This window comes from Scyliorhinus torazame, chromosome 8 (assembly GCF_047496885.1).
Source record: "Scyliorhinus torazame isolate Kashiwa2021f chromosome 8, sScyTor2.1, whole genome shotgun sequence".
NCBI lineage: Eukaryota > Metazoa > Chordata > Chondrichthyes > Carcharhiniformes > Scyliorhinidae > Scyliorhinus > Scyliorhinus torazame.
The window spans coordinates 276883977-276907416 of record NC_092714.1 but is presented as its reverse complement, the minus strand read 5'-3'; the positions used below and the strand labels follow the sequence as shown (position 1 = coordinate 276907416).

The following is a 23440-nucleotide window of genomic DNA, read 5'->3' as shown; positions in this document are numbered from 1 at the left end:
TGAAGACATCCACCCAGCGTCTGCAAGGGTTCTTACAGGAGCCAAATCTATTCTGGAAAGCAATTACTAATCTGTGCCATTGGGATGTGGGATAGGTTGAGAGCGGTATGTTTTTTCTTTCTTGTTGTTTAATTGGGAATAAAGATAGTAATTAACGGTATTGTATTTACTGAAAATGAAAAATTGAAAATCGCTTATTGTCACAAGTAGGCTTCAAATGAAGTTACTGTGAAAAGCGCCTAGTCGCCACATTCCGGGGAGGCTGGTACGGGAATTGTACCCGCGCTGCTGGCCTTGGTCTGCTTTACAAGCCAGCTATTTAGCCCACTGTGCTAAACCAGCCCCTATATAGAATAGTATTGTTTAAGGGGTAATTGTAAGCTATTTTTGGGATGATGTTAAAGAGTTTAATAATGTATTCATAATAAAATTTGGTTTTAAAATGCCAAATCCTTATTTCTTTGTGCAATCTCTCCTGGAGCAAAGTATTCTTTCCTCACAGTCTTACAACGTAGAATAAAATATTGGGGTTTCAGTCCAGCACCCTCGCCACTGTTGGGCTCTGGTCTGGGATCGTAATAAGATTCTTTAAAAGTAATTATAATATGTAATACTTTAATAAATGAATCTCACCACCTTGGCAAAAGCAAATTACTGCAGATGTTGAAAATCGAACAGAAACAGAAATGCTGTTCCGCAGGTCAGGTTGCATCTGAAGAGTTAATGCTTCAGGTTGCGAGTGTTCATCAGGGCCCATGAAAAGTCATGACCTGAAACGTTATCTCTGCTTCTCTCGCCACAGATGCTGCGAGTCCTGCTGATTATTTCCAGTATTTTCTGTTTCTATTTCACAACCTTGGCACCTGACTTCACTTTGAGCTGAGCTTGTGACTCCATATCCACTCCATCATCAGGATCCCTGAATTCCAATGTCTATCTTTGTACTACTGTGACAAATATTGCCAGGTGGGTTGTTGTTATTGACCACAATACAACGTGGCACCGATAGAAGGTGTCTTCCTCCCAAATTGTCGGCTCGGATCCAGGTTGTAGAGTTCTAGACACAGGCGTAAATACTGCATCTGCCTCATCCCCTCAATGTATTTGTTACCCCTAAACTTGACTGACTGAAACGTACAATTAGCTGACCTTGCGCCTTCCATAAAGTTGAGCTCATCCAAAACTCTGCTCCGTGTATCGTAAACATTAGCTCCAACTCCCTTCAACCATTACCACTGTGCTTGCTGATCTACCCTAGCTTTCCCAAGCAGCAACACTATTTTTAAAATTCTTCTCCTTGGTTACAAAGCGCTCTGTGATATCATGCTCCCCCATGGGCAGCATGGTAGCTTTGTGGTTAGCACAGTTGCTTCACAGCTCCAGGGTCCCAGGTTTGATTCCCGGCTGTCTGTGCGGAGTCTGCACGTTCTCCCCGTGTCTGCGTGGGTTTCCTCCGGGTGCTCCGGTTTCCTCCCACAGTCCAAAGATGTGCAGGTTAGGTGGATTGGCCATGCTAAATTGCCCATAATGTCCAAAAAATGTTACTGGGTTACGGGGATAAGACCATAAGACATCGGAGCAGAATTAGGCCACTCGGCCCATCGAGTCTGTTCCGCCATTCAATCATGGCTGATATTTTTCTCATCCTCATTCTCCTGCCTTCTCCCCACAACCCCTGATCCCCTTGTTAATCAAGAACCTATCTATCTCTGTCTTAAAGACACTCAGTGAATTGGCCTCCACAGCCTTCTGCGGCAAAGAGTTCCACAGATTCACCACCCTCTGGCTGAAAAAAGTCATCCTCATCTCTTTTTTAAAGGTTCGTCCCTTTAATCTGAGATTGTGTCCTCTGATTCTAGTTTTTCCTACAAGTGGAAACATCTTCTCCACGTCCACTCTATCAGGCCTCACAGTATCTTGTACGTTTCAATAAGATCATCTCTCATCCTTCTAAACTCCAACAAGTACAGAACCAGAGTCCTCAAACGTTCCTCATACGACAAGTTCTTCATTCCAAGGATCATTCTTGTGAACCTCTTCTGGACCCTTTCCAAGGCCAGCACATTCTTCCTTAGATATGGGGCCCAAAACTGCTCACAATACTCCAAATGGGGTCTGACCAGTCTTATACAGCCTCAGAAATACATCCCTGGTCTTGTATTCTAGCCCTCTTGACATGAATGCTAACATTGCATTTGCCTTCCTAACTGCCAACTGAACCTGCACATTAACCTTAAGAGAACCGTGAACAAAGACTTCCAAGTCCCTTTGTGCTTCTGCTTTCCGAAGCATTTCCCCATTGAAAATAGTCTATGCCTAGATTCCTCCTTCCAAAGTGCATAGTCTCACACTTTTCCACATTGTATTTCATTTGCCACTTCATTGCCCACTCTCCTAGCCTGTCCAAGTCTTTCTGCAGCCCCCTTGCTTCCTCAATACTACCTGTCCCTCTACAGATCTTTGTATCATCTGCAAACTTAGCAACAGTGCCTTCAGTACCTTCTTCCAGATCATTAATGTACAGTGTGAAAAGTTGCGTCCCCAGCACAGACCCCTGAGGCACACCACTAGCTGCCATTCTGAACAAGACCCCTTTATCCCCACTCTTTGCCTTCTGCCAGTCAGCCAATCTTCTATCCATGCCAGGATCTTATCCTTAACATAGAACATAGAACAATACAGCGCAGTACAGGCCCTTCGGCCCACGATGTTGCACCGAAACAAAAGCCATCTAACCTACACTATGCCTACATCATGGGCTTTTAACTTATTTAACAGTCTCCTATGCGGCACCTTATCAAAGGCCTTCTGGAAATCTAAATAAATCACGTCCACTGGTTCTCCTTTGTCTAACTTGCTTGTTACCTCCTCAAAGAACTCTCACAGATTTGTCAGACATGACCTCCCTTTGACAAAGCCGTGCTGACTTTCAGTCCCATTTTACCATGCACTTCCAAGTGCTTCGCGATCTCATCTTGAATAACAGACTCTAAAACCTTACCAATGACCGAAGTCGTATAATTTCCCGTCTTCTGCCTCCCTCCCTTCTTAAACAGTGGTGTTACATTAGCCATCTTCCAGTCCTCTGGGACCCTTCCTGCCTCCAGTGATTCCTGAAAGATCATCACTAATGCCTCCACAATTTCCTCAGCTATCTCTTTTAGGACGCTGGGGTGTAGTCCATCCGGTCCAGGTGACTTATCCACCTTCAGACCTTTCAGTTTCCCCAGAACCTTCTCCTTAGTAATGGTCACTACACTCACCTCTGCTCCCTGGTTCTCCTGGAGCTCTGGCATTCCACTGGTGTCTTCCACCGTGAAGACTGATGCAAAGTAACTATTCAGTTCCTCTGCCATTGCTTTGTTTCCTATTATTACTTCTCCAGCCACATTTTCCAGTGGTCCAATGTCTATTTTAGCCTCTTTCTTACCTTTAATATATTGAAAAAATCTTTTATCTTCCTTTATATTACTAGCTAGCTTGCACTCGTACTTCATCTTCTCCCTCCTTATTGTTTTTTTAGTTGTCCGCTGCTCGCTTTTAAAGGCTTCCCAATCCTCTGGTTTCCCACTAATTCTCGCCACTTTGAATGCTTTTTCTTTAGCCTTTATGCTGTCCTTGACATCCCTAGTCAGCCATGGATGCCTTGTCATCCCCTTAGTATGTTTCCTCCTCCTTGGGATGAATTTCTGTTGTGCCTCCCTAATAACCCCCAAAAACTCCTGCCATTGCTGTTCCACTGTATACCTGCTAGGCTCCTTCTCCAATCAACTCTGGCTAGCTCCTCCCTCATGTCTTTGTAGTTACCCTTATTGAATTGTAATACCGTTACATCTGATTACAGCTTCTCCCTCTCAAACTGCAGGGTAAATTTGATCATATTGTGGTCACTGCTCCCCAAGGGTAACTTCACCTTAAGTTCCCTAATCAAGTCTGCCTCATTACTCATCACCAAATCCAGAATTGCCTGTTCCCTAGTAGGTTCTGTCACATGCTGCTCAAAAAAAACATCTCTTAGACGTTCCACAAATTCCATTTCTTGGGATCCACTACCAACCTGACTTTCCCAGTCCACCTGCATATTGAAGTCCCCCATGATTATTGTAATATTGCCATTTTACATGCCGTTTCTATCTCCTGATTTATTTTCTGCCCCACATCGTGACTACTGCTAAGGGGCCTGTACATAACTCCCATCAGAGTCTTTATACTTTTGCGATTCCTCAACTCTACCCACAGAGATTCTATGCCTTCTGATCCTATATCGCTCCTTGCTATCGATTTAACTTCATTGCTTACTAACAATGCAACCCCGCCCCCTTTGCCCATCTGCCTGTCCTTTCGATAGGACACATATCCTTGGGTAGATACATGGGCTTCAGTAGGGTGCTCTTTGTAAGGGCCGGTGCAGACTCGATGGGCTGAATGGCCTCCTTCTGCACTCTAAATTCTATGATTCTATGATCTGTTACCTCCTCCAGCCTCTCAACACTCAGAATGCTGCAAAGCTCGAATTCTGACCTCTTGCACTTCTTTGTTTTCACTGCCCCGCCATTGGTGGCCATGCATTCAACTGCCTGGGCCCTAAGCTCTTCAGTTTCCTTTGTAAACCCGTCTCTTCCCTCTTTCCTCCTTCAAGGTGCTCCTTAAAATCTACTTTCTTTGACCAAGTTTTTGGTCACTTTCTCCAACACCTCCTTGAGGTATAGAATGTGTGTCTGATTTACTCTCCTTTGAAATATTATGGAAGGTTTTACCGTGTTAAAAATGTGATATAAATATATGCTGCTTTTGGGGTCACTGCCTGTATACAAACCTGGAACTGTCGGAGCTGCCAAAAGAGTGTCGTTAATCTGCAGTAGGAAAAGTAACAGTACTTCCCAGGTTTCCCTCGACATGTTGGCTGATTCGCGTGCTAATTTCTGGACTGCTGCTAGAACTCGCAGGCAGAGTGTGATCTGGTTATGAGCATACTCTGGTCTGAAAGAAAGTAGTGTTAAAAATGAATATTAGAAACAATACATTATGGACCATTGCAACATCTCAATTCAATTTAGCTTGGCTTCAGCCATTGTTAATTTTGTTATTGAATCTCAATCCTTTAGTTTCACAACATTAAGTTTGATTATTGTTTTCCCTGTACAGTAACCACATACTGTGCCCTGCCCAGGAGCAGAGAGGTTGCTCAAGCCTCAAGCAATTCAATTTTTCACCATGATAGCCACAAAACTCTTGCAAATTGTTATTATGGATTAGCCGGTTTAATTTTGTTGCAGCAAAGAAATGCTGCCAGCTTCAATGGGACAGAAATGGACTTTATGGACATTTTATGGAAGTACACAATAATTTGCTGACAAAAGACAACTCAACTGATACCACCCCTCCTTTTAGTCTGTGTTCAAGATTCAGATTATAGAATATTTCAACCCATAGAATCCCTACATTTGGCCCATCGAGTATCCAAACGAACACTCTACCTATGCCTACTGCACCGCCCTTTCCCTGCAACCCCATGCGTTGATCATGGTCAATCCATCTAACTTGCACATCTTTGGATTGTGGGAGGAAACCGGAGCACCCGGAGGAAACCCACGCAGACACGGGGAGAACTGTGTCAACTCCACACAGACAGTGACCCGAGGACGGAGTTGAACCCGGGTCCCTGGTGCTGTGAGGCAGCAATGCTCAGTGCCACCGTGCCGCCCCTGGCCTTCCTATTCTATCTTCCTCCAAAACCGGCTAATGCTGCCGTTCGCTTTTCTTTAACGCTTCAATGGAGTTTGTATTTATTGCGATAGGCAGCGGTCTATTATGTGACTTAAATTCAAAGAAAACGCTCAGGGAACTGCAATCTCAGTACACTAGGGAGTTCTCGTTTAAAAGAGAGAGAGCATAAAACAGATGGGAGCAGAACAGCAGACAGTATTTATCCTGTGCCAATTTTTTCTCTCCATGGAAAGGCCAGTCAGGCGGGATTCATAATGACACTGTTCCACTATTGCCTGTCTTAAATTTCCACTGAGGCACAATGTCTTTGATACTTACCGGGGAACAAACAAATTCTGAAGGTGTTTGAGAATAGTTTGTACATATAAATTTGGTTCTTTGATAATGGGCTGAGGGATAGAGTCACGGCGAGCCACCAAAGCCATGATCCAGTCAGTATAAACATCCACGCATAATTTGACTGTTTCCCCATCCAGAGGGAGCGTCAGTCCATAACAGAGCACCTCCATGGTCCATTTCACCTGCTCAGAAGAATAAAGCACAATATCAGTGCCCATGCTTAAAAACATTTTTTTGAATTACCCAGATAGAACTTGCCAGTTCCAATCAGTCTCACACCACTGTTGCAGCAAGGTCACTCCCATCATTCACTCTCTAGTCAGCCAGTAAGATGATGTTAATTCTCCAGCTGTGGTCAGAAACTGCCCCCAGCCAAATGCCACAGGTATTTCAAAGTTGAGTCAGGGGTTTCCAAAATTTGAGGGAGACGGGAAGCACTCAGTTTAAAAAAACATAGAAACTAGGAGCAGAAGGCCATTCCGCCCATCGAGCCTGCCCCGCCATTCAACATAATCACAGCTGATTCTCTACCTCAAAGCAATACTCCCGTACTCTCCCCATACCTTTAGATGTCTTTAGTGTCTAGCGCTAGGGACCCAGGTTCGATTCCCGGCTTGGGTCACTGTCTGCACGTTCTCCCAGTGTCTGCGTGGGTTTCCTCCGGGTGCTGTAGTTTCCTCCCACAAGTCCCGAAAGACGGGCTGATAGGTAATTTAGACATTCTGAATTCTCCCTTTGTGTGCCCGAACATGCGCCGGAATGTGGCAACGAGGGGATTTTCACAGTAACTTCACTGCATGTTAATGTAAACTTACTTGTGACACGAAAGATTATTAGAAATATATTTCCTTCTCAGAAGGAATATATTCAGTGACTTAACCTCCACAGCTTTGTGGTCGAGAATTCCAGAGGTTCACCATTCTCGAGTGAAGAAACTTATTTCAAACCTAAATGTCCAACCCTGTATCCTGAGACTGTGACCCCTTCTTTCTAGACCTCCCTTCCTCCCCAGCCAGAGGATACAACATTCCCACATCCAGTCTGCCCAGCCCCGTCAGAATCTTGTACATTTCTTTTTAAAAAAAATACATTTTATTAAAGTTTTCAAACACAATTTTCCTCCTTACAAATCAACAAAAATGGTAACACGATATTTAATAGATAACATTGTTTAAATAAAGTAGTGAACTAACAAAATAACACAAAATAGTGCTCCCCCCTGCCCCTCCACCCCACCTAGAACAAAAACAATTTACCCCCCCCCCCCCCCCCACTTTCTGGGCTGCTGCTGGCTATCTATTTTCCCCCTAACGTTCCGCTAGATAGTTGAGGAACGGTTGCCACCGCCTGGAGAACCCGAGCCGATCCCCTCAGCGCAAACTTCATCCGTTCCAGTTTTATGAACCCTGCCATATCGTTTATCCAGGCCTCCACGCCGGGGGGTTTCGCTTCCTTCCACATGAGTAAAATCCTTCACCGGGCTACCAGGGATGCAAAGGCCACAATATCGGCCTCTTTCGCCTCCTGCACTCCTGGCTCATCCGCTACCCCAAATGTAGCTAACCCCCAGCCTGGCTTAACCCGGACCTTCACCACCTTCGAGATCACTCTTGCCACTCCCCTCCAATACTCCTCCAGTGCTGGACACGATCAAAACATGTGTGTGGTTCGCCGGGCTTCCCCCTCACCTGTCCTCCACTCCGAAGAACCTTCTCAACTTCGCTCCCGTTATGTGTGCTCTATGTAGCACCTTAAATTGGATCAGGCTAAGCTTGGCACACGAGGAAGAGGAATTTACCCTACTTAGGGCATCAGCCCACAAACCCTCCTCAATCTCCTCCCCGAGCTCTTCTTCCCATTTTCCTTTCAGCTCTTCTACCAGCTCCTCCCCCTCTTCTCTCATCTCCCGGTATATTTCGGACACTTTGCCCTCGCCGACCCACACCCCCGAAAGCATCCTGCCCTGGATCCCCTGTGTCGGGAGCAGCGGAAATTCCCTCACCTGTTGTCTCGTGAACGCCCTCACCTGCATATACCTAAAGATATTCCCTGGAGGCAGCTCATACTTTTCCTCTAGCGCTCCCAAGCTCGCAAACGTCCCATCTATAAATAAGTCTCCCACTCTCCTAATTCCTGCCCGGTGCCAACTCTGGAACCCTCCGTCCAACCTCCCTGGGGCAAACCTATGGTTGTTCCTGATCGGGGACCACACCGAGGCTCCCAACACACCCTTCTGTCGCCTCCATTGCCCCCAGATACTTAATGTTGCCGCCACCACTGGGTTTGTGGTAAACCCTTTCGGGGAGAGCGGTAGTGGCGCCGTCACCAGCGCTTTTAAGCTCGTTCCTTTACAGGACGCCATCTCCAGCCTTTTCCACGCCGCCCCCTCTCCCTCTATCATCCACTTGCGGATCATCGCTACATTGGCGGCCCAGTAATAGTCGCCCAAGTTCGGCAATGCCAGTCCCCCTCTGTCCCTGCTACGTTGCAGGAACCCCCTCCTTACCCTCGGGGCCTTCCCTGCCCACACGAAGCTCATGATGCTCCTATCTATTTTCTTGAAAAAGGCCTTAGTGATCAATATGGGGAGACATTGAAACACAAATAGGAACCTCGGGAGGACCATCATCTTAATCGCCTGCACTCTGCCCGCCAGTGACAGCGGCAGCATATCCCACCTTTTGAAATCCTCTTCCATTTGCTCCACCAGCCGAGTCAGATTGAGGTTGTATAAGGTTCCCCAGCTCCTGGCTATCTGAATCCCCAGGTATCGGAAGTTTCTTTCCATTCTCCTTAGCGGCAGGCCATCTATCCCTCTACTCTGGTCCCCAGGGTGTATTACGAAAAGCTCGCTCTTCCCCATGTTAAGCCTATATCCCGAGAAATCGCCAAACTCCCTCAATATCTGCATAACCTCTGTCATCCCCCCACTGGATCTGCCACATACAGCAGTAGGTCATCTGCGTAGAGTGACACTCGGTGTTCCTCTCCCCCTCTAACCACCCCTCTCCATTTCCTGGAGTCTCTCAGCGCTATGGCCAGTGGTTCAATTGCCAGCGCGAACAGTAATGGGGACAGAGGGCTTGTTCCCCTATGTAACCGAAAATACTCCGATCTTTGCCGATTTGTGACTACACTTGCCATTGGGGCCCCATAGAGCAGTTTAACCCAGCTGACAAACCCCTCTCCGAACCCGAACCCGAACCTCCTCAGCACCTCCCATAAATACTCCCACTCTACCCTATCAAATGCCTTCTCTGCATCCATTGCCGCCACTATCTCTGCCGCCCCCTCTGCTGGGGGCATCATTATCACCCCCAATAGCCGTCGCACATTGACATTCAATTGTCTCCCCTTTATGAACCTGGTCTGATCTCCGTGCACCACCCCCGGGACACAATCCTCTATCCTCATTGTCAGCACTTTTGCCAACAACTTGGCGTCCACATTCAGGAGCGAGATAGGCCTATAAGACCCGCATTGCAGCGGATCTTTATCTCGCTTCAGGATTAGTGATATCGTCGCCTCCGACATTGTCGGGGGTAGAGTCCCCCCTTCTCTGGCCTTGTTAAAGGTTCTTACCAGCAGCGGGGCCAACAAGTCCACATATTTCCTGTAAAATTCCACCGGGAACCTGTCAGGTCCCGGGGCCTTCCCTGCCTGCATGTTCCCCAGCCCTTTGATCACCTCGTCCACCCCAATTGGCGCTCCCAGGCCTGCCACCTCCTGCTCCTCCACCCTCGGGAACCTTAGTTGGTCCAGAAACTGCTGCATCCCCTCTTTTCCCTCCGGGGGTTGGGACCTATATAACCTCTCATAAAAGGTCTTAAACACCTCATTTACCTTCCCTGCTCTCCGCACTGTAGTTCCTGTTTCATCCCTAACTCCCCCTATTTCCCTCGCCGCTGTCCTCTGACGAAGCTGGTGGGCCAACAGGCGACTCGCCTTTTCCCCATATTCATATCTCATCCCCTGTGCCTCTGCCTTCCCTGTGGTCAGCAGGTCAAACTCCGCCTGGAGTCTTCGCCTCTCCCTATATAGTCCTTCGTCCGGGGCCTCCGCATATCTTTTATCCACACTCAAAATCTCCCCCAGTAATCTTTCCCTCTCTTCGGCCTCTGTTTTCCCCTTGTGAGCCCTGATGGAGATCAACTCTCCCCTGACCACCGCCTTCAGCGCTTCCCATACTACCCCCACTCGGACCTCCCCATCATCATTGGCCTCCAGGTACCTTTCGATACATCCCCGCACCCTTCCGCAGACTCCCTCATCCGCCAATAATCCCACATCCAGTCGCCAGAGTGGGCGCTGTTCCCTCTCCTCTCCTAGTTCCAGATCCACCCAATGTGGGGCATGGTCTGAAACAGCTATGGCTGAGTACTCCGTTCCTTCCACCCTCGAAATCAGTGACCTTCTCAAAACGAAGAAATCTATCTGGGAGTATACCTTATGGACATGGGAGAAAAAGGAGAACTCTTTGGCCAGCGGCCTAGCAAATCTCCACGGATCCACTCCCCCTATTTGGTCCATAAACCCCCTAAGCACCTTGGCCGCTGCCGGCCTTCTTCCGGTCCTGGATCTAGATCTATCTAACCCTGGGTCTAGTACGGTGTTGAAGTCCCCCCATTACCAGGTTTCCTACCTCTAGGTCCGGGATACGTCCCAGCATCCGCTTCATAAATCCCACATCATCCCAGTTCGGGGCATATACATTGACCAGCACGACCTCCATTCCCTGCAGTCTGCCACTCACCATCACATATCTGCCCCCGCTGTCTGCTACAATGTTCCTAGCCTCGAACAACACCCGTTTCCCCACCAATATGGCCACCCCTCTATTCACCCCTGGTGTCCCTCAGGGATCAGTGTTGGGCCCATAACTGTTCACAATTTACATAGATTATTTGGAGTTGGGGACCAAGGGCAATGTGTCCAAGTTTGCAGACGACACTAAGATAAGTGGTAAAGCAAAAAGTGCAGAGGATACTGGAAGTCTGCAGAGGGATTTGGATAGGCTAAGTGAATGGGCTAGGATCTGGCAGATGGAATACAATGTTGACAAATGTGAGGTTATCCATTTTGGTAGGAATAACAGCAAAAGGGATTATTATTTAAATGATAAAATATTAAAACATGCTGCTGTGCAGAGAGACCTGGGTGTGCTAGTGCATGAGTCGCAGAAAGTTGGTTTTCAGGTGCAACAGGTGATTAAGAAGGCAAATGGAATTTTGTCCTTCATTGCTAGAGGGATGGAGTTTAAGACTAGGGAGGTTATGCTGCAATTGTATAAGGTGTTAGTGAGGCCACACCTGGAGTATTGTGTTCAGTTTTGGTCTCCTTACTTGAGAAAGGACGTACTGGCACTGGAGGGTGTGCAGAGGAGATTCACTAGGTTAATCCCAGAGCTGAAGGGGTTGGATTATGAGGAGAGGTTGAGTAGACTGGGACTGTACTCGTTGGAATTTAGAAGGATGAGGGGGGATCTTATAGAAACATATAAGATTATGAAGGGAATAGATAGGATAGATGCGGGCAGGTTGTTTCCACTGGCGGGTAAAAGCAGAACTAGGGGGCATAGCCTCAAAATAAGGGGAAGTAGATTTAGGACTGAGTTTAGGAGGAACTTCTTCACCCAAAGGGTTGTGAATCTATGGAATTCCTTGCCCAGGGAAGCAGTAGAGGCTCCTTCATTAAACGTTTTTAAGATAAAGATAGATAGTTTTTTGAAGAATAAAGGGATTAAGGGTTATGGTGTTCGGGCCGGAAAGTGGAGCTGAGTCCACAAAAGATCAGCCATGATCTCATTGAATGGTGAAGCAGGTTCGAGGGGCCAGATGGCCTACTCCTGCTCCTAATTCTTATGTTCTTTGCGTCCAGCCCTGAGTGGAACACCTGTCCCACCCATCCTTTCCTTAACCTAACCTGGTCTGCCACCTTCAGATGCGTCTCTTCAAGCATGGCCACGTCTGCCTTCAGTCCTTTTAAGTGCGCGAACACTCGGGCCCTCTTAATCGGCCCATTTAGGCCTCTCACGTTCCACGTGATCAGCCGGACTGGGGGGCTGCTCGCCCCCCTCCCCTGTCGACTAGCCATCACCCTCTCTGGGCCAGTCCCACGTCCCGGTCCCGCGCACCCATCCGTCCCCCAGGCGGAACATTCCCGCCCCGACCACCTTTTCTCTTACCAGCTCCCTTTCGATCTCATTATCACCCCCAATAGCAGCAGCAACCCAGTTATGCCCCCCCCCCCACCCCGCTAGATCCCCATCTAGCATGGTCACACCCCACATATTGCTTCCGAAGGTCAGCTGACTTCAACTGACCTTGGCTTCTCCCGCTCTCTCCTTGACCCCCCCCCCGGTGTGGAACTCCCATCCTCCTTGCGCCTATCTTCCCGCCATCATCTCCCTGGCGCGGGAAAAAACCCGCGCTTTCCTAGAACCGCCCCGCCCCCTATGGCGTAGCTCCCCTTACAGCCCCGTTCCCATTCCCCATCCCCCGCCTGTGTCTCTTTTTCCCCCCCACCGGCGCCCACATTTCTCAGTGTCCCCCCCCGTCAAAGACCGTCCCGATACAGTGAACCTCCCTTTCCCCAATTTACATCTCTATACATCAACATTGTCGTTTCCCCTCCAACATCAGTCCCTCAGTTCTGGTTCAGTTTCTCTTTTTGGATGAAGGTCCATGCTTCTTCCGACGTTTCAAAATAGTAATGTCTATCCTGGTACGTGACCCATAATCGCGCCGTCTGCAACATCCCGAACTTTACTTTCTTCTTATGCAGCACCTCCTTGGCTCGATTGAAACTCGCCCTCCTTCTCGCCACCTCCGCACTCCAGTCCTGATACACCCGTATCACCGCATTCTCCCATCTGCTACTTCGTACCTTCTCGGCCCAGCTCAAAACAACCTCTGTCGTTGAAGCGGTGAAATCGCACGATCATCGCCCTTGGTGGTTCTCCAGCCTTTGGTCTCCTCGCAGGGACTCGGTGGGCCCCTTCCACTTCCAAGGGGCCCGAGGGGGCCTCAGCTCCCATTAGCGGCCGTAGCATCGTGCTCGCATAAGCCCCGCCGTCAGCTCCTTCCACTCCCTCGGGGAGACCCAGGATCCGGAGGTTCTTTCTCCTTGATCTATTTTCCAGGACTTCAATTCTTTCGATGCACGTCTTATGAAGCGCCTCGTGAGTCTGCATTTTGACCGCTAGGCCCAGGATCTCGTCCTCGTTGTCCGTTACCTTCTGCTCCACCACACGGAGCTCTATCGCCTGGGCCTTTTGTGTCTCTTTAAGCCCCTTGATTGCCTGTAACATCGGGGCCAGCACCTCCTTTTTTAACACCTCCACACACAGTCTGAGAAATTCATCCTGGTCCGGTCCCCATGTCGCCTGGGCTCCCTCCGACGCCATCTTGCTTCTTTCTTTCCTCTGCCGCTGCCCTCGAGGATCCTCCGTGATCTGGCCACTGCCACCGATCTTTTTCTTTCACCCTGGGGGGTGGACTCCCTGTTGCTTCACCCCACACCGAGTTTTGTCGCAAAATTTTCCCGTTGGGGCTCTCAAAAAGAGCCCATAAGTCCGTCAGAGCTGGAGCCGCCGAAACGTGCGGCTTAGCTGAGCATCGCCGCAACCGGAAGTCCAGAATCTTGTACATTTCAATTACATCCCCTCTCATTCTTCCAAATTCCAGCCAACACGGGCCTAGTCAACCCAATCTCTCCTCGTACAACAATTCTGACATCCCAGGAATCAGTCTGGTGAACTTTCCTTCCATTCCCTCTATGACTAGTATACCCTTTTTTAGGCAAGATCAAAAGTGCACACAATGCTCAGCTGTGGTTTCACTGAGGCCCTGCAATAAAACATCCTTGCTCCTGTACGCAAATCCTCTTGCAATGAAGGCCAACAGACCAGTTGCCTTCCTAACTGCTTGCTGTACCCGCATGCTTGTTTTCAGCGATTGGTGTACAAGGGCACCCAGGCCTCTTTGTATGGCAACATTTCTCAGTCTATCACCATTTAAATAATACTCCATCATTCTGTTTTTCTACCGAAGTGGATAACTTCACATTTATCGATGTGAATCTGCTGTGTATTTGTCCACTTACTCAACTTGTCTAAGATCACATTGAAGCTTCTTAACTCCTTCTCGCCACTCACATTCCCATCAAAGTTTGTGTCGCCAACAAACTTGGAAATATTACACTTGGTTCCCTCATCTAAATCATTGATGTTTATTGCGAATAGCCGGGGCCCAAACACTGATCCCGGTGGTACCCAAATCGTCACTGCCTGCCCCTCCAAAAAAGACCATTTATTCCTCCTGTTTCCGGTCTGCCATTCTCAATTCATGCCAATTTATTACTCCCAATCCCTTGCGCTTTAATTTTGACACACTAATCTCGTGTGAGAATTATCAAAGCTTTCTGAAATTTGAAATATACCACATCCACTGGTTCTCCCTTATCTATTCTGCTAGTTATGTCCTCAAAAAACACAGTAGGTTTGTAAGACATGATTTACCTTTTAACAAATCCATGTTGAATTTGTCTTATCAGATTGATATTTCTAAGTGTCCGTTATCACATCCTTGCATTTTCTCTACTCCGGATGTCAGGTTAACCGGCCTGCAATTCCCCTCCCTCCCTTCTTTTTTAAAGAGTGGGGTTAACATTTGCCACCTTCCAATCTGCTGGGACTGTTCCAGAGTCGAGAATTTTGAAAATGACAACCAACGCATCCACTATTTCCTTGTTCACCTCTTTTAGTGCACTGGGATGCAAATCATCTGACCCTGGGAATTTATCAGCTTTCAGTCCCATTAATTTCTCCAGCACTACTTTTCTACTAAATTTTCTTCAATTCTTCCTTCTCACTAGAACCTTGGTTCCTCAGCATTTCTGGAAAGTTATTTGTGCCTTCTTCCGTGAAGGCAGAACGAAAGTAGTTGTTTCATTGCTCCGCCATTCAATTAGATCATGGCTGTTCATCCATCTCAATGTCACTTTCCCCACACTATCTCCATATCCCTTGATGTTATTAGACTCCAGAAACCTAACGATCTATGTCTTGAACATGCTCAATTAATAAGTTTCTACAATCCTCTGGGGCAGAGAATTCCAAACATTCACCACCCCTCGAGCGAGTAAACCACTCCTTATCTCGGTCCAAAATGGCCTGCCCCTTATTCTGAGATTACATCCCCTGGTTCTAGACTGATCAGCTAGGGGAAACATCTTACCTACTTCCACCCTGTAAGGTCCTGTGAGAATTTTGTATTTCTCAATGAGATAAACCTCTCATTCTTTCAAAAAAAGAAATTCTGAGATGCAGAGGGATCTGGGTGCCCTAGTGCATGAGCCACAAGAGGTTAATATGCAGATACAGCAAGTAATTAGGAAAGCTAATAGAATGTTATTGTTTATTGAAGGGGAAACAAAAACATAAAAGTAGGGAGTTTATGCTTCAGTTGTACGGGGCATTATTGAGACCACATGTGGGGTACTATGTACAGTATTGGTCTCCTTACTTAAGGATGTAAATGTTTTGGAAACAGTTCAGAGAAGGTTTACCAGACTAATATCGGGAATGGGCAGGTTAAGCTTGTATCTGCTGAGATTTACAAAAGTAAGAGGCTCTTCTGAGAGAATCTAGAACAAGGGGTCACTGTTTAAAGGTAAGGGGTCACCCATTTAAGACAGATGAGGAAAATTTATTTCTTGCAGAGGGGAGAGAGCCTTTGGAAAACTCTGCCTCAAAAGGTTTTGGAAGCAAAGTCTTCTAATATTTTTGAAAGCAGAGGTAAACGGATTCTTGATAAGCAAGCGGTTGAAAGGTCATTGGAGGTAGGCAGGAATGTGGAGTTGAGGTTAAAATAAGATCAGTCGTCCGAGGCGGAGTGGCCAATCCAGCTCTTAATTCGCATATATGTTTGTGTGTAGAACACAGGCCCAGTTTACTCAATTGTTCCCCATAGGTAATCCCACCATCTCAGGGATTAATCTGGTGAACCTCCGTTGTACAGGCCGTGTGGGTTTCCTCCGGGTACTCCTGTTTCCTCCCACAGTCCGAAGATGTGCAGGTGAGGTGGATAAGCCATGATAAATTGCCCCTCAAGTGTCCAGGATGTGCAGGTTAGGTTACGGCAATAGGACGGGTGGACGTGGACCGGGGTAGAGTGCTCTTTCGGAGGGTCAGTGCAGACTTGATGGGCCGAATGGCCCACTTCTGTACTGTAGGGATTCAATAAGATATAGGGGCAGAATTAGGCCATTCCGCCCATCGAGTCTGCTCCGCCATTCAATCATGGCCGATATGTTTTTCATCCTCATTGTCCTGCGTTCTCCCCATAACCCCTGATCTCCTTATTAATCAAGAAACTATGTATCTCTGTCTTAAAGACACTCAGTGATTTGGCCTCCACAGCCTTTTGCGGCAAAGAGTTCCACAGATTCACCACCCTCTGGCTGAAGAAATTCCTCATCTCAGTTTTCAAGGATCGTCCCTTCAGTCTGAGGCTGTGCCCTCAGGTGTTAGCCTCACCTCATAGTGGAAACATCGTCTCCACGTCCCTTCATCTAAGTCTTTCAGTATTCAAGTTTTAATAAGATTCCCCCCTCATCCTTTTAAACTCCAATGAGTACAGATTCAGAGTCCTCAACCACAATCTCCTTGCAATGAAAGCCAACTTACCATTAGCCTTCCTTATTGATTACTGCAAGTGCATTCTAGCTTTTAGTGACTCATGAACAAGGACATTCGGGTCCCTTTGGACACCAACACTTCCCAACCTCTTGCCAAGAAATGTTCTGTCTGTGTTTTCCAACAAAGTAGATAACTTAACACTTATTCACATTATATCCTAAATATATGGGCAGCACGGTAGTACAGTGGTTAGTTGCTTCACAGCTCCAGGGTCCCAGGTTCGATTCCCGGCTGGGTCACTGTCTGTGCGGAGTCTGCACATCCTCCTCATGTGTGCATGGGTTTCCTCCGGGTGCTCCGGTTTCCTCCCACAGTCCAAAAATGTGCGGGTTAGGTGGATTGGCCATGCTAAATTGCCCTTAGTGTCCATAAAATGTTAAGTGGGGGTTACTGGGATAGGGTAGATACATGGGATTCAGTAGGGTGTTCTCTCTAAGGGCCGGTGCAGACCCGATGGGCCAAATAACCTCCTTCTGCGCTGTAAATTCTATGATTCTATGAAATGTTCTTTGTCCATTTACTTAGCCTGTCCAAGTCCACTTGAAGCCTCCTCACAACTTACATTTCTACCTAGTTTGTTTCATCAGCAAATCTGGAAATTTGACAACTGGCCCCCTCATCCAAATCATTGATATGGAATGTGAACAGCTGTGGTCCTAGCACTGATCTATCTGCTACACCATTAGTAACAGCCTGCCATCCTGAGAATGACCCATTTATTCCTACTCACTTTCTGTTTGTTAACCAACTCTCAATCCATACTTGTGCATTACTCCACATCTCACGTGTTCTAATTTTGTTTATTTGGCTCCTGTACAGGACCTTGTCAAAAACCGTCTGAAAATCCAAATACACCACATCCACTGGTTCTCCTTGATTTATACTACAAGTAATGTCTCAAAAAACCATAGTCAGTTTGTCAAACTTGATTGCTTTTTACAAATCCATGCTGACTCTGCCCAATTTTACCATAACGTCCGAAATGATCCAGTTATCACATCCTTTATAATAGATTCTAACATTTTCCCCACTGACGTCAGACTAACAAGTCTGTAGTTCTCCATACTCCCTCCCTTCTTAAATAGCAGGGTTACATTTGCTACTTTCCAGTTTGCAGGAACTTTGTCAGAATCTATAGAATTTTGAAAGATAGCTTTCAATGCATCTGGATAGCAGAATGCCATTTATCAGCTGAAGTCCCATTCAATCAAGACCAAGTGAGATCTTCAGGCAAAGTGCAGAAAGAGGGTAAAAGATAATTAGGCTAAGGCACGCAGAATAAGATGTATTTTACATACAATGTCTCAAGGAAATGGGACAGATGCTGTGCCAACTCCTTGCAGTATCATTAATAGTTCACTGGAGTTTGGGACTAATAGGAAGGCTAATAATATAGCTGCAAACTTTAAAACATTTTTGAGGGAGAAAATATATGTGGGTAACTACAGGTTCATCACTTGGGATTCAATACCTCATCACTAAAGCTGAAAGGAACACTCAATATGGCTTCAGAAAAGGTTCTGACTTACGAATCTGATTGTAATTTTTGAAGACATAGAATTTACAGTGCAGAAGGAGGCTATTCGGGCCATTGAGTCTGCACCGGCTCTTGGAAAGAGCACCCACTTAAGCCCACACCTCCACCCCATCCCCGTAACCCCACCTAACCCAAGGGCAATTTATCATGGCCAATCCACCTAACCTGCACATCTTTGGACTGTGGGAGGAAACCGGAGCTCCCGGAGGAAACCCACGCATACAAGGGGAGAACGTGCAGACTCCGCAGACAGTGACCCAAGCCGGGAATCGAACCTGGGACCCTGGAGCTGTGAAGCAACTGTGCTAACCACTGTGCTACCGTGCCGCCTGTCGCTAAGATATCAGGTGAAGCGAACCTAACCTCTCCAGCTTTTGGTAAGGTACTGCATGAGGATTCCCCGTAAGACTCAATCTTCAGGTATTAGTTCCAATCTACTGTGCTAGATAAATAACTGACTGCCTGAAAGCCTGCAGATAGAAAGTGGTTGCAGGTGGATTTGGACCTGCTTGGAAACGGATTACCAACGGAACCCCAGGGAGATCAGTGTGAGGGATGCTGCTGTTTACTATTTTCATAACCATCTAAATTAAACAGTGCGTGAACCAACTGCAAGTTTGGAGATGATTAGATATGTTGAGAGCCAGGATTTTACACAAAGTCATTCTACTGCAAGCAGATCCAGGTGCACTGGAGCATCTAACAAATTCTGTTTAGTTTAGAAAAGTGGAGTGTTACAGTGCAAATGTTGAACATAGATGCAGCTCCATGGGGAAGAACAATAGTCAGTGTAGAAATAAAGAAATCTTGGTATTCAAATGCACAGCTCTTTTAACGATTTGCGACCAATGTTGGGAGGCAGTGGATGCTCATTTGCTGAATTCTTTCAAGGGAAAGTTAGACATGGTTTCCGGCTGGGGCAGAGATCTTAACTCCTCCAGTCAAGGACATACATCATTCAAAGTGAGCTGGGACATCTGACCAATTACTAGCTCAAAAGGTGGAGTTCATTATTTTGTGAATAAATAAATCTCAACTTTTGACCTGCTCAAAGCCAGAAATTCACATTTGTGCGGTCATTTCCAGGAGGGTTTGTTGTTTTTAAAATAACCATTTGCCTCACTGAAGCCCTGTACATCATTCACCGGAGGTGAACATATGGTGTTACAGCAAGGTTACCCTCAGGAGGGATCAAAATAATTGGGTAACTAGGTACATTTTGACAGGAACTTTGGTAGCCAGATGACACAGACTGAAGATACTTGAAAAAAGAGGAAAAGCATTTTTTTAAAAATGTAGCCAGTTATGATCAAGAATGCAAAACTTGACAAGACAGTGGAAGCAAATTTAATAGTACCTTGATAAAAAGGAATCGAATAAAAACATAAAAAAGAAAAAATTGAGAGGACAACAGGGGGAAAAAAAATCAAGCAAGTAAGACTAATTGGCTAGTTCTTTCAAAAGAGTTGGCACAAACACAATGAACAGAATGGTCGCTTCCTGTCCTGCAAGTTTCCATACACCTATATATACACTCAATTTTGTTTCCTTTTTAATGTACACAGGTTAGGACATTTTGAAAATTACTCAAAAACTTATTTCAAACTTAAAAGTCCAGCACATGGATCAGTCTTCGAGTGAGTTACCTCTTTGTCGGTTTTTAGAATGCTTTCATTGCTAGTTGAACTGTTCAGTCCCTGTCCCAGAGGACGGACCACAGCATGAGCCACATCTTTACCAACGTTGCTGGGGTAACTGTGCAGAACACTCATGTGACCTCGGTCACTCTGGATGACGAGTTGCAAAGATCGCCACTCAGAATACATGGTGCATGAGTACCACACGACCCACTCACTTCAACATCTGCCTGAAAGACAAGAATCAGACACCAACACATGACTTATGGTTTTAAAGAAACATTTAAAATCACCCCATGCTTCAGTCAAAACAAACCGACTTCAGAGCTCCCAGCATTGCCACACCCAATACCACTTTGCCAAGTAGATACTTGCCAAGATTCTCTTTAGCTAAAAGGTTAGGACTCTAGTCAAGTGGAATATTATTGGAAATATAGGATGGGAGGATTTAATTCAGAAGCGAAAAAAAACCCTCCAGGTCCAACAAGCCTTTGTGAACACAAACACACCTACCTTCTTTATCACTATATTCCTCAAATGAATTCTGTCGCCAGGATCTCATCTAATTGCCCCTTGAACCCAGATATACCGTTTGATTCAGTGGTAAGTTACTCCATAATACAATAGTTTGTGTTAACAATGCAGCCAAGCACAGTTGAGATGTTCAGAAGGTGCAAACATTTATAGCGATGTTTCTATGAAACCTGATCTTGAATTTGAAGGCAGTGGGCACCCACTGAGACCAGAGTCCAGAGACCCAGAATAATGATCTGGGTACCCAGATTCGAATCCCACCACGGCAGGAATTTAAACTCAAGAAAATATCTGGAATTAAAAGTCTAATGATGACCATGAAACCATTGTCGATTGTCGTAAAAACCCATCTGGTTCACTAAGCCCTTTAGGGAAGGAAATCTGCCGCCCTTACCTGGTCTGGCCTACATGTGACTCCAGTCCCACAGCAATGTAGTTGACTCTTAAATGCCCTCTGAAATAGCCTAGCAAGCCACTCAGTTGTATTCAACTGCTACGAAAACACAAGACATTAAACCGGACAGACCACCCGGCATCGAACCAGGCACCGGAAATGACAACGGCAAACCTAGCCCTGTCGTCCCTTCTTACTAACATCTGGGAAATTGTGCCAAAGAGAGCTGTCTCACAGATTAGTTGAGCAAGTCATACTCACAATCATACCTTAGACGGCATGGTGGCTTAGTGGTTAGCACTGCTGCCGCACGGCGCTGAAGACCCGGGTTTGATCCTGGCCCCGGGTCACTGTCCGTGTGGAGTTTGCACATTCTCCCCGTGTCTGCATGGGTTTCATGCAGCCAAACATGTGCAGGGTAGGTGGATTGGCCACATTAAATTGCCCCTTAATTGGAAACCTACTGGCCACCATCAGCTGATGAATCAGTGCTCCTCCATGTTGAACTCCGCTTGGAGGAAGCACTGAGGGTGGCAAGGGCGCAGAATATGCTTCTGGGTGGGGGACTTCAATGTCCTTCACCAAGTGTGGCTCGATAGTACCACCACAGACCAAGCTGCTAGACTGGGCCTGCAGCAGGTGGTGAGGGAATCAAGAGCGGAAATCATACTTCTAATTTTATAATAATAATCTTTATTGTCACAAGTAGGCTTACATTGCAATGAAGTTACTGTGAAAAGCCCCTAGTCACCACATTTTTGTTGGATTTGTTTGTTTATTGTCCCCTGTACCGAGGTACAGTGAAAAATATTTTTCTGCGAGCAGCTCAAACAGATCATTTAGTACATGAAAATAAAAGAGAAGAAAAAGAAAATACAAAAAAGGGCAGCACAAGGTCCACAAAGTAAATATGTAGACACCGGCATCGGGCGAAGCATACAGGAATGTAGTATTAAACAGGTCAGTCCATAAGAGGGTCGATTAGGAGTCTGGTAACAGCGGGGAAGAAGCAGTTTTTGAATGTTTTTGTGCGTGTTCTCAGGCTTTTGTATCTCCTGCCCGATGGAAGAAGTTGGAAGAGTGAGTAAACTGGGTGGGAGGGGTCTTTGATTATGCTGCCCGCTTTCCCCAGGCAGCGGGAGGTGTAGACAGAGTCAATGGATGGGAGGTGGGTGTGTGTGATGGACTGGGCGGTGTTCACGACTCTGAAGTTTCTTGCGGTCTTGGGCCGAGCAGTTGCCATACCAGGCTGTGGTGCAGCCCGATAGGATGCTTTCTATGGTGCATCTGTAAAGGTTGGTAAGAGTCAGTGTGGACATGCCGAATTTCCTTAGTTTCCTGAGGAAGTACATGCGCTGTTGTGCTTTATTGGTGGCAGCGTTGGAGTAGGTGGGCCAGGACAGATTTTTGATGATTTGAAGCTGTTAACCATCTCCACCTCAGCTCCGTTGATGCAGACAGGGGTGTGTACAGTACTTGTATGGAATGTGTACATTCTGGCACCTGTTCAGGTACATGGAGGGAGAATTCAGATTGTCCGAATTATCTAACAGCAAGTCTTTCGGGACTTGTGGGAGGAAACTCACTTGTGGGAGGAAACCCACGCAGACACATGGAGAATGTGCAAACTCCACATAGGTAGTGACCCAAGCTGGGAATTGAACCTGGGAAGCTGGTGCTGTGAAGCAACAGTATTAACCAGTGTGCTATCGTACTTGACCTCATCCTCAGCAACCTGCGTGCTGCAGATGCTTCTGTCCGTGACAGAATCGGAAGAAGTGACCACCGCACAGTCCTTGTGGAGACAAAAACCCGTCTTCACATTGAGGCTCCATCGTGATGTGTGGGACTACCACCGTGCTAAATGGGATACACTTTGAACAGATCCAGCAACTCAAGACTGGGTATCTATGAGGCGCTGTGGGCCATCAGCAGCAGCAGAATTGTATCAACCACAATCTGCAACCTCATGGCCCGGCATATCCTCCACTCTACCATTACCACCCAGCCAGGGGGCCAACCCTGGTTCAATGAAGAGTGCAGGAGAGCATGGCAGGAACAACACCAGGTAGATAAGGGAATAGTTTAAATGGGCTTTAGATTGGTTTCACAGATCGGCGCAACATCGAGGGCTGAAGGGCCTGTACTGCGCTGTAATGTTCTATACCAAAAAATGAGGTATCAACCGGTGAAGCTACAACACAGTACTACTTGTGAGCCAAACAGCATAAGCAGCAAGTGATAGACAGAGCTAAGCGACTCCACAACAAATGCAACAGATCTAAAGCTCTGCAGTCCTGCCACATCCAGCCGTGAATGGTGGTGGACAATTAAACAACTCACTGGAGGAGGAGGCTCCACAAATATCCCCATCCTCAATGATGGAGGAGAACAGCACATCAGTGCAAAAGACAAGGCAGAGAGATTTGCAGCAATCTTCAGCCAGAAGTGCCGAGTGGATGATCCGTCTCGGTCTCCTCCGGAGGTCCCAGCATCACAGATGTCAGTCTTCAGCCAATACGATTCACTCCACATGACATCAAGAAACAGCTGAAGGCACCGGATACTGCAAA

General features: G+C 46.8%; 1 protein-coding gene across 6 annotated transcripts in view; it reads right to left on the bottom strand.

Annotated features, from left to right (window-relative positions):
* The window catches only part of ralgapb (Ral GTPase activating protein non-catalytic subunit beta), a 151225-nt gene that overhangs the window by 105155 nt on the left and 22630 nt on the right, over positions 1-23440 (bottom strand). For all 6 annotated transcript variants that reach the window (XM_072515370.1, XM_072515371.1, XM_072515372.1 and 3 more), the window contains exons 2-4: positions 19949-20169; positions 6046-6248; positions 4817-4980 (exon numbers count right to left, since the gene is read on the bottom strand). In XM_072515370.1, coding sequence (XP_072371471.1) covers positions 4817-4980; positions 6046-6248; positions 19949-20128 — 547 coding nt within the window. In that variant the 5' untranslated portion in view covers positions 20129-20169. The remainder of the gene's footprint in view (positions 1-4816; positions 4981-6045; positions 6249-19948; positions 20170-23440) is intronic.